Source organism: Salvelinus fontinalis, chromosome 11 (assembly GCF_029448725.1).
Source record: "Salvelinus fontinalis isolate EN_2023a chromosome 11, ASM2944872v1, whole genome shotgun sequence".
NCBI lineage: Eukaryota > Metazoa > Chordata > Actinopteri > Salmoniformes > Salmonidae > Salvelinus > Salvelinus fontinalis.
The window spans coordinates 48,422,250-48,434,382 of record NC_074675.1 but is presented as its reverse complement, the minus strand read 5'-3'; the positions used below and the strand labels follow the sequence as shown (position 1 = coordinate 48,434,382).

The following is a 12,133-nucleotide window of genomic DNA, read 5'->3' as shown; positions in this document are numbered from 1 at the left end:
TGGTACTGAATGAAACATTTATTTAAAGATGGACATCAGTATTTCTTGCAAACCAGTGAAGCAAAATAAGAAAAAAATGAAACAAAAGCTAAACAAAAGGCTTAGATACAGCGTAATAATAATTTCAACCCATTTCTTCATCCTCTTATCGTCCTCCACTGAGCCACAACTACACTGAACAAAAATGTAAACGCAACATGTAAAGTGTTGGTCCCATGTTTCATGAGCTGAAATAAAAGATTGCAGAAATGTTTTTCCCTCTCTAAATTTGAGCACAAATTTGTTTACATCCTTGTTAGTGCGCATTTCTCCTTTGCCAAGATCATCCATCCACCTGACACGTGTGGAAAATCAAGAAGCTGATAAAACAGCATGATCATTACACAGGTGCACCTTGTGCTGGGGACAATAAAAGTCCACTCTAAAATGTGCAGTTTTGTCACACAACACAGATGTCACAACACAGTTTTGAGGGAGCGTGCAATTGGCAGCAATTTCCAGAGTTGTTGAATGTTCATTTCTCTACCATTAGCCGCATCCAACGTCCTTTTAGAGAATTTGGCAGTACGTCCAACCGGCCTCAAAACCGCAGCCCACATGTAACCACACCACCCCAGGACCTCCACATCCAGCTTCTTTATCTGCGTGATCGTCTGACGGGGTGCTGAGGAGTATTTCCGTTGTTAATAAAGCCATTTTGTGGGGGAAAAACGAATTCTGATTGGCTGGGCCTGGCACCCCAGTGGGTGGGCCTGTCTCCCAAGAGGGTGGGCCTATGCCCTCCCAGGCCCACCCATGGCTGCACCATTGCCCAGTCATGTGAAATTAATAGATTAGGGCCTAATGAATTTATTTCAATTGACTGATTTCATTATATGAACTGTAACTCAGTAAAATCTTAGAAATCGTTGCATGTTGCATTTATATTTTTGTTTAGTACACATAAAATCACAGCATAGGGTATCCGTTGGTTACACAGTTCTTTGTATGTCCACACCATATAATTAGGAATTAGAATACTTATTTAGTAGGATCTTAAAGGTTTACACAGACAATGCAAAACAAAAGATGACAGAACCAAATTCATTTGAACATATTATTCATATTGCAAAACAGCAACGCCAGCCTCATTCTAATTGTGCGCTTGGAGAGAGGAGGCTTTGCGTTAAGCCGAGCCGTTAAGTTAAAAGAAGGAATCAAATCCTATTTGATAAAGACTAATCATTCCATAACATTTGGGTCAATGCAATATTATAAAGGGACATTCAACAACAACAAAAAGTAGCCTACGGCACTTTCCTGTGACTGTTGTGGCGCAATGGGTACACCTGTACACAGAACGGTATTCATAAATACCTTTTATTACAATCAAACAAGCAAAAACATGGGTAGTCACTCATTGACAAGATGTTAAGTCTTATTATGTCTCTATATTAAAGGCAGAACAACAATAAATCAGATTGCATCTATGGGCAGCTTGCTCTGATGTCCTGTACTATAAAGTTGTGAATCCAACACTATATTGACCTAGATGTGAGGGAGACTCGCTGCTGTTTACGCTGTGTGGAAGGCCTGTTTGTCTACAGAGATGATGAAAGGGGCTCTGGTTGTGCAATCTGGCCTAGCTTGAACTATCTGGTCTATCTGAGCTCTGTTGATCTGGCCTGACCCACGAGCAAGACAGAATGAACTTGCCCCTAGCCACTGACTGATCTACGGGCAGTTTTGCATTTCCCCCTAATGGTTAAGGTTAGGATCTGGAGAATTAAATCCGATCCTAGATCTGTATCTAAGGGTTCGGAGCTCAGACCTGGCTGGATATGTGGTCCTTAGTTTCTGCCTTCCGGGGAACACTATGGTTTCCACAGCTGTTCAAATAAGACAACAAACACAGTCTTTCCCTACAGCCCTCCATGGTGTGAAAACCCTCCTCACCATTGATAACGTTACATCAACATTCTTTCAATGTTACAATAATGTTGTATCGGTGAGCCACTTTGCCAGAGGGTCTTAACTTAACCAATCAGAGTCTGGTTTGAACTGTATTCATTGTAATATGCCATCTAGCTGACACTTTTATCCAATCGATTTACGGTCATACGTGCATACATTTTTTTATTTTTTATTTATTATTTTATTTAAACTAACTGTACAACTTAACTACACACGCATTCATACACAAATCACTCTTCCAAACTCAACTTTATAAATCATAGTTCGATAAAGCAGACACTAGATTTTAGACAATGCATTTTGCAACTTTATCGCCGTTCACATTCAACGAGGCACACTCAAGCACTTCAATTTGCTGTGTTTTCTTTTGTTTCGATAAAGCACTTTAATTGCAGATTGACATTAGTAATCAGACAGAAGACATGAGCTTATATTTAGTCTTACTTACAGAAGGAGCTAAATTACATTTGATATGAATTCAGATTGACTGTATTTTTGCCACTATACCTCCCCATTAGATTTAAAGATACCATCCACATCCTCCCTTGAAATGTCTATAAATACATTTTGAACATTAAAGCAGCTGAATTGGGCTTTTCATCGGACAAACGTTGTGTTGTGTGTGTAAAAGAATGAACCAAAATGAAAGAACAAAATGATCAACAACATCGAGAAAACACACACTTTCATGCATTTCCATTGTAGATGACCTCAATCTCTCATATGCATGTGCTAAGGGCAACATATACCTTGGCTTGCATAACACACTCCGAGACAAATATATACAGTATGTGTCACATACTGCTTACAGTTGAATGATTGGTTGAGCTTCCGGAGACGAAGCCAAGCCAATGTATGTATTTCCACTACATACTGTGTGTGACAGTTGATGCCAAATGGGTTATAAAGACGAAACATATAAAGGGTTAATTGTCTATCACAGAAGGAGGTATAGATAGAGCTCATTATTAATTAATGAAGCAATACTTAACTCGTTATGCTTCAGTGCTGCTGCAGGTCTGTGTTAGATAGTGTGGTAACAACGAACAGATAAGCGTGGCATAATAAGTGTCTTAACTCATTTGAAAATGATCTGAAAGCATTCATAAAAAACGTCTGACAATGATTCCACAAGTCAAAAATAGCTTACAAAAATAATGTTGTTTTTTTGATGGGAGGGCATGTACATAAAAGTGTCTGGCAATGCGGTGTTTGACAACAGGACTTGAAAGAACCTGATGCTCTACACATCTGCTATGGGTGTCAGTGGTGCCAATGCTAGAGCCGGTACCCATGATTCTTGCTGCTGTCCCTGATCCAACCTCAACTCTCCTATCTTCACTGATTTACAAGTGGCTTGTTGTAACAAATCACAGCTATCAAATAAACGACCAACTTAAAACATATTTTCTTATCTTTACTTAAGATTTCTCTCCATTTTTATGAAGAGAAACCAAACATAAATATAGTAAGGTGCTTTGACGTTTTCTGACGTCAAACTGTAGTAGTTTCCTATCCCTGTCTTTGGCCTTGTCATGCAGCAGTGTTATGAGTAGCCATGCCCTCCACTGCTGTAAAATGATACATCTGTTGTTCAGATATGAGACTATAATCTGTGGTGGGTTAGAGGCTAGAACAGGCTACAGTGGGGAAAGGGAGGTTAAGGAATGAAAATGAAGGAAAGAAAAGGAGATGGAGTGAAAAATTGTAAGATGAGAGGTAAGGAGAGGTGGGATGAGAGAGCAGAGAGAGAGAGGAGAGAGAGAGAGAGAGAAAAAGAGAGAGAAAGAGAGAGAGACGTTAAACAAGACACGGTAGATAAGGAAAGATGAAGCAAGAGAGTGAGACCTTAGAAAAACAGTGAAAGGAACGATAAAAGAGGGAAGAACTAAACCGTTCCAAGTGGAGACAAACACAGTAAAAGGAACACACATGAAACCAGTGAGAAACACAGAAACAAAGAGAAAAAAGCCTGCACATGAATTCTAGAAAAGCTGCTAAGGGAGAGCGGGATGTAGAACTCACATAGAGGGATTAGAGAAGAAGAGGCTTGGAGGAGGAGTGGTGTCACGGACCATGTAAATGCATCTCCCTTAAAGGTGATCACAGTAACATTCAGACCACTCGCATACAAAAGCTATAGGTGACGAACATCGCCTCAACGTTGGATGTCGGTTACAGCGACATTGTGAAACCATTTCCATTGAGTACCCCCACCACTCCTCATTCTGGCTGAGATGAGATGTTTCTCAGTTGTAACGGTGCATATGTAGATTATTTCCGATGTTTTTCTTCTTCTTCTGTCCTCCTTTCTTCCAGACAGGACAGACGTTGTAGACCGGAGATGTTATCATTATTTTTCTCCCGTTCTCCTGCTCGGCTTTAGAAAAGGCGTGCCTTCTTTTTCATGTCGTTCTTCTTCCACAGGGCCATGCGGTCAAACTGATTCAGGGTCATCCCAAACACATGCTGGAAGTCCTCTGGGGAGAGGTGTCTCTGGAAGAAACACACATACAACAAGATTTGTTTATATTCTTTCGAATGACAAGACAGAGAGAATCTGTGAAAGCAGCAGAGTGGAAAGACACTACATGGTCAACAACTATGTGGACACCCCTTCAAATTACGATGCTACATCTGTAGATACACTACATGCAATACACACTGTGTGGACACCCCTTCAAATTACGATCTTACATCTGTAGATACACTACATGGCCAAAACTATGTGGACACCCCATAAAATTACAATCCTAGATCTGTAGATACACTATATATACAAAAGTATGTGGACACCCCTTCAAATTAGTGGATTCTGCTATTTCAGCCACACCCGTTGCTGACAGGTGTATAACATCGACCACACAGCCATGCAATCTCCATAGACAAACATTGGCAGTAGAATGGCCCGTACTGAAGAGCTCAGGGACTTTCAACGCAGCACCGTAATACGATGACACCTTTCCAACAAGTCAGTTCGTCAAATTTCTACCCTGCTAGAGCTGCCCCCGGTCAACTGTAAGTGCTGTTATTGTGAAGTGGAAACGTCTCGGAGCAAAGGCTCAGCTGTGAAGTGTTAGGCCACATAAGCTCACAGAATGGGACCGCCGAGTGCTGAAGCGCATAGTGCGTAAAAATCATCTGTCCTCGGCTACAACACTCACTACCGAGTTCCACACTGCCTCTGGAAGCAACGTCAGCACATTAACTCCATGCGCAATGCCAAGCGTCGGCTGGAGTGGTGTAAAGCTCGCCGCCATTGGACTCTGGAGCAGTGGAAACGCGTTCTCTGGAGTGATGAATCACACTTCACCATCTGGCAGTCCGACAGACATATCTGGGTTTGGCGGATGCCAGGAGAACATTACCTGCCTGAATGCATAGTGCCTACTGTAAAGTGTGGTGGAGGATGAATAATGTTCTGGGGCTGTTTTTCATGGTTCAGGCTCTTTAATTCCGGTGAAGGGAAATCTTAATGCTACAGCATACGACATTCTAGCCAATTCTGTGCTTCCAACTTTGTGGCAACAGTTTGGGGAAGGCCCTTTCCTGTTTCAGCATGACAATGCCCCCGCGCACAAAGCGAGGTCCATACAGAAATGGTTTGTTGAGATCAGTGTGGAAGAATTTAATTGGCCTGTAAAGAGTGCCCGACCTCATTAATGCTGTTGTGGCTGAATGGAACAAAGTCCCCGCAGCAATGTTCCAACATCTAGTGGAAACCTTCCCAGAAGAGTGGAGGCTGTTATAGCAGCAAAGGGGGGACCAACTCGATTTAATTCCCATGATTTTGGAATGAGATGTTCGATGAGCAGGTGTCCACATACTTTTGATAAGGTAGTGTATGACACAGAGAGAGAGAGATACTATCAAATATACAGAGTTCACTTTTATCAGCACACACAGTCGTAATTGACATATGTGTCAGTAGCTACAGTATCAACCGCAGACAGTGTCTCATCTACTCTCTATTGACACCAGCCTGTTTAAGAGTCCATCTCTTGTGAAATACACTCTTGAGTGCGGTCCACTCACTCAACCCCTCTAGCAAGAGGATCTCCTCCCCTACAAACTCAGACTAACACACACACACACACACACACACACACACACACACACACACGATTGGGGAGTAATTGGTCAGCTACATTACCAACAAAAATATTGTAATCATATTACAGATACTTTTGAAAAACCAGATGATTACTTCTTGGATTACTTTTAAAATATATTATGACACCTTTCTGTTTTGACAAAAAAGGTGCAAGTTTAAGTTTGTTCCACATGAGTGAGTCTGACTGCTAGTCAGAGACCACTATGATGACACACCAAATGATGACCACCAATTAGAGACGACTATGATGACACACCAAATGATGACCACCAATCAGAGACCACTATAATGACACACCAACTGATGACCACCCATCAGAGACCAGTATGACACACTAAATGATGACCACCAATCAGAGACCACTATTATGACACACCAAATGCGTTTGCGGTGGTGTAAAAAGTAACCAATCGTCATAAAGATACCGTAATGGAAAACGACACAAATAAAAGTGAAAGTCACCCAGTAAAATACCACTTAAAAGTAAACGTATAAATATTTTCAAATACCTTATAGAAGCCCTATCCTGCAGTCAAATGACCTACTGGCCTCATTGGTGGATAGATATTCATATTTTTCAACTCTATAACTGACATGGTACTTCTTTTTTTAAGCCCATAAGCATGTGTGTGAGGTTATATACTTTTGTTTCAAAGTAGATTTGTTTAAGACTACCAAGAAACACTCTGTGTGAACCTGATTTAGCCCACTGCAGTAAAAGGTCAAGCAAACCAGACAGCACCAATGTCTTGTGTTTGTATTTATTTGCAGTTAGCCAGGGGCACACTCCAACATAATTTACAAACAAAGCATGTGTGTTTAGTGAGTCCACCAGATCAGAGGCAGTAGGGATGACCAGGTATGTTCTCTGTTTAGTGAGTCCACCAGATCAGAGGCAGTATGGATGACTAGGTATGTTCTCTGTTTAGTGAGTCCACCAGATCAGAGACAGTAGGGATGACTAGGGATGTTCTCTTGATAAGTGCGTGACTGGACCATTTTCCTGTCCTGCTAAGCATTTCAATTGTAGCGAGTACTTTTGGGTGTCAGCGTCACGTTCGTTAGAATGAATGTCGGACCAAGGCGCAGCGAATGTTGAGTTCCACATAATTTCTTAATAGTAAAACTTACCAAAAATAATAAACGAACAACGACTACAGCAGTGCTACATACACGTCCTCAAAATACAAACAATATCCCATAACCCTCAGCCGGAAAAAAAATGCTACTTAAGTATGATCCCCAATTAGAGACAACGATAACCAGCTGCCTCTAATTGTGAATCATACCAAACACCAACATAGAAAAAACAACCTAGAACCCCACATAGAAAATATAAACTAGACTAAACCTCTAGTCACGCCCTGACCTACTCTACCATAGAAAATAAAGGCTTTCTATGGTCAGGACGTGAGTCAGAGAAAATGTATGGAGTAAAAAGTACAACATTTTCTTTAGGAATGTAAGTGAAGTAAAGGTAAAATTTGTCAAAAATATAAATAGTACAGTAAAGTACAGATAAAACCCAAATATGACTTACAGTTTTTTTGGATTGCTTACAAACTAAAATTAAAAGTAGTACACTATTAACAAAACCTTACACTCAAGAAGCAAAACATCAGCCCATATTTGCACAACTATAAGCACATTGTCAACCTCACACTTGTTGCAAAACTCTACACACAGTGATTTGCAAAACACTAAACACACTTAACATACATTACACACAAAAATCTATCATGAAGTCATGTCCTTGCAATACCAAAGCACTGACTGTCAAATTACCACACCGTCCAACCAATTGGTTCAACACAGTCATCAGGTGTGCAAACACTCGTTTGCTTAATTGTAGACACACCAATCAGGTGTTTAAGCACTATAAAAAGCAGCAGGTGAGTTCATTGGTCTTCAAGCACAATGGAAAGAGTCAGAGAAAGAGTAAGATGAGGAGGAGGAGGACGAGGAGGAGGACGAGGAGGAGGACGAGGAGGAGGACGAGGAGGAGGACGAGGAGGAGGACGAGGAGGAGGACGAGGAGGAGGACGAGGAGGAGAACGAGGAGGACAAGAAGGTGCTCAAAGAGGACTGAATCTGACAAATGAGATCCGCGCAACACTGGTTGACCACGTTGTCAACCACGGCCTGAGGCTGACTGCGAGTACAGCCAAATCTAAGCCGATATATAGTGGCAAGTGTGATGAGAACATTTCGACTGGAAAAAAGGTATTGTAAAAATATCATCATATCAAAAACATCTGCACGGTTTCAGTAACTGTTTACAGTACTGTATTCTATGCACTATCAGCACTTCTGTTACCTTTTCCTGTGAAATTACTGTACTATTGTATACTGTTTTTTTCTACATAGGATTGCGGGTCAGGGACGACAAGGGGGAAGGCTTCCTATGTTCACAGAACAGCAAGAGAGGGAGAGAGTAAACATGGTTTTGGCCAACAATGCTATAACACTCAAGCAAATCCAAGCTAACATTGTCAATAACCACACCATTTTCAACGATATCCATCAGGTCTCAACATCAACACTGGCACGCATTCTAAAATTTAAAAAAAAAACATATTCAAATGAAGCAAATTTATCGAGTGCCTTTCGAGCGCAATTCCGAAAGGATGAAACGACTGCGGCATGATTATGCAGAGGTATGTATTCACTTTAGCAGTGTGATCTTGCATACTGTCTCATAATCTTTTACTGTACTGTAATATGTATACTAGATCTACACTGAACTACACAATTTTGCCTGACACTGTTTTTCAGAGTTTTACGAATGGATGGAGAGGAGATCCAGCATGAGTTCATTTACGTAGATGAGGCTGGGTTCAACCTGACGAGAACACGAAGGAGGGGAAGAAACATCATTGGCCACAGGGCTATAGTCAATGTCCCAAGGCAACGTGGGGGTAATTAAACACTCTGTGCAGCCATTACACAGAATGGGGTCCTCCACCGCAATGCCCATATGGGCCCAACACAGCATTCAAACTTACATTCTTGGACCAATTGCACAACATAACAGCAGCAAATCAAATCGATCATATGCAATACATTGTTGTCTGGGACAATGTGTCTTTCCACCGCTCTGCTCTGGTTCAGAACTGGTTTCAGCAACATCCACATTTCACCGTCCTATATCTTCCACCATACTCTCCATTCCTCAACCCTATAGAAGAGTTTTTCTCGGCATGGCGGTGGAAGGTATATGATCTCCGTCTCCAGGCTGAGGTACCCCTCATCCAAGCCATGGAGGAGGCCTGTGACCAGATGGAGGAAGCAGCAATGCAAGGATGGATTCGTCATTCAAGACGTTTCTTTCCAAGGTGTCTTGCTAATGACAACATTGCCTGCGACGTTGATGAAATTCTCTGGCCAGATCCAGCTAGGCGAAGAGACAATGTCTAGTTATTTAAAAAAAATATATATATATTAATTTACAATATGTAAAGTGACGTTTGGTTACAGTATTATGAATCTCCATGTCAACATTTTGGGCGTGTTGAGAAATAAATGAGTTTCTTCAGTCTGCAACATTTGTCTTGTGTAGTGTTTGGTGAATTGACATTACTATCAACAAAGTACAAATATAGCCTACTCTAATCATAGGGAAGTAGAAGTGCTAAAAGTGTTTTAGGTTTATCACAGCAGAGTGTAACTTGTGCAAACAGAGTATAGTAATGTGAAACGTGTGTGTTTCATATGGTAACAAAGTGTGGTTTTTAAAAAGAAGTGTATAGTTTTTACAAGAGTGTTTAATTTTGCAAAGGATCTGTAGTGTTTTGCTAATTAGGTGTGTGGTTGTGCTAATTGTGTGTAGTGTTTTGAAAACACGGGCCCTGTTTTGAAAATCGTGCTTAAGCAATCAAAAAAAACTGTAAGTAGTACTTTATATCACTGTGTGTTTGATGGATCCTTTGACGAATCCACACACACACACACACACACACACAGAGAGAGAAAGCACTGTTGTGGTTTTGGCCATGAACATGGTTTCCTCACCACCACACCCACTCCTTCCCCCAGAGGAGCAGAGCTGGGGCCTGACTTGGACACACTCTGTCTGGGGTGAGCACAGAGGGACAGAGGGCTTGATCTGGAGGGTTAGCATTTCTCCCTAACCCTAACCCCTAAGACTGAAGGACTGGGCCTACTAGGAGCTTCATCCTCTTAAAATGTATTTACAACCTGCTTTTGTGATTATTATTTAGTGTTTACAGTTTTTTTCAATTGCTAACAAGCATCGGTCACTACTGAAGCCCCTTTTTCAAAACTCTTCACACAGTCTGCATTACCAACATGCATCTTGGCCAAACAGTTAATCTCACCTCAAACTCGCTCAAACCACCAAAACACTTCATACATGTCTCAAAATAAGCTCAATCGACCATAACACTGGCAACAATTCTGACTCAGAAAGCGTACCTTGTCACTCATAACACACTGACCTACAAAACACTAACAACAGGGAGCATTACATCAATTAGGAACTTTTCTATTTGAAGCGTGAATGATTTTTCACATAAATCAGTATTCATTATAGAATAAGAATAACACCTTTTCACTTTATTGACTGTACTAAAGTAGATGTAACAAGAATGAATCAAAAATGCAGCAATTTGCTTCAAAATACTTTATTTTTTCTATATCTTTGCATATAGTAATTTACTTGTGACAAATAAAAAGTCAATTTTTTTTTACTGAAATTCCAGGGCTGCAATAATAATATTAAAAAACCATCAACAACATGTATAGTATAACACTCATACTGTACAGTACTGTGAGGGTTCTAGTTCTCATCAACATGTATAGTATAACACTCATACTGTACAGTACTGTGAGGGTTCTAGTTCTCATCAACATGTATAGTATAACACTCATACTGTACAGTACTGTGAGGATTCTAGTTCTCCCTCTTTCCTGCATTTGGCCACAAGTTCTCATCAACATCACATCTTGTGTCTCTGGCGATGCATCTTGGAAAGTATATTCTGGAATGTCTAATCCAACCCTGGCAGTCTTCAGGAGAAGTGTCTCCACACCCTGGCAGTCTTCAGGAGAAGTGTCTCCACACCCCTCATTCATGGCATCCAGTAAGGGCATCTGGTCATGTGGATGGTGGTCATAAACCTTCCACCTCCACGCAGAGAAAAACTCCTCTATGGGGTTTAGGATGGGGGAGTATGGAGGCAGGAATAGTACTGACATCCTGGGATGTGCAGCAAACCAGTCTGTTACCGCAGCAGAGTGTTTGACTGCCACATTATCCCACACAACAACAAAGGTAGGGGAGTTTCTCCCCTACCTTGATGTTGTCTGTCGTTGATCTGACCATATTCACATTCCCAACAGGGATGTTGTCTGTCCGCACTCTGTCCCGAATTTTCCTCCGTTTTTATTGCATTGTTGCCAATTACCATGTCAACGATGGTAATTTCCTGCGCCTCTGATAATATTCTGTTTTCTATGTTGGTTACTGCAGAAATGCACGACATTTGCCATCATTCTGTTTTGAATGTGTTTTTAACAGTTTTGGAAACAGTGTGTTAGCATTTGAAAACGTGCTGCAAATATATAGTTTTTACAGGTGGTGGAGTATGAATGAGGAAAAAGTTCATGGATTTCGGAGAATGTTGTCGTTGGATGCATTGTGTGTGAAAGCAATGAAAAAATGATTCACAGTTTGGTCCACATACACTTCTGTTTCGCTGACTGTGTGAAGAATTTTGACAATGTGACTTCAGTTTTGACCGATGCATGAAAAAAACTGGAAATATGTATTTACATTTCTTTTGAAATATATTGGAGATAAGTGCTATATAATGCCTAACATATGCTTATAATGCTTAGCTATCCTCTGGTCCAAATATAGACCTACTGTCACGTTCTGACCATAGGTATTGTGTGTTTTACTTGTTTTAGTGTTGGTCAGGACGTGAGCTGGGTGGGCATTCTATGTTGTGTGTCTAGTTTGTCCATTTCTATGTATGCCTGATATGGTTCTCAGAGGCAGGTGTTTGTCATTGTCTCTGATTGGGAACCATATTTAGGTGGCTT

The 12,133-nt window shown here is 41.0% G+C and overlaps 1 protein-coding gene across 1 annotated transcript in view; it reads right to left on the bottom strand.

Moving 5' to 3' along the window:
* The window catches only part of ablim2 (actin binding LIM protein family, member 2), a 133,704-nt gene continuing 121,571 nt past the window's right edge, over positions 1–12,133 (bottom strand). Inside the window, exon 21 of the mRNA XM_055938958.1 lies at positions 1–4,449. Within this exon, the coding sequence (XP_055794933.1) occupies positions 4,336–4,449 (114 nt within the window). The 3' untranslated portion in view covers positions 1–4,335. The remainder of the gene's footprint in view (positions 4,450–12,133) is intronic.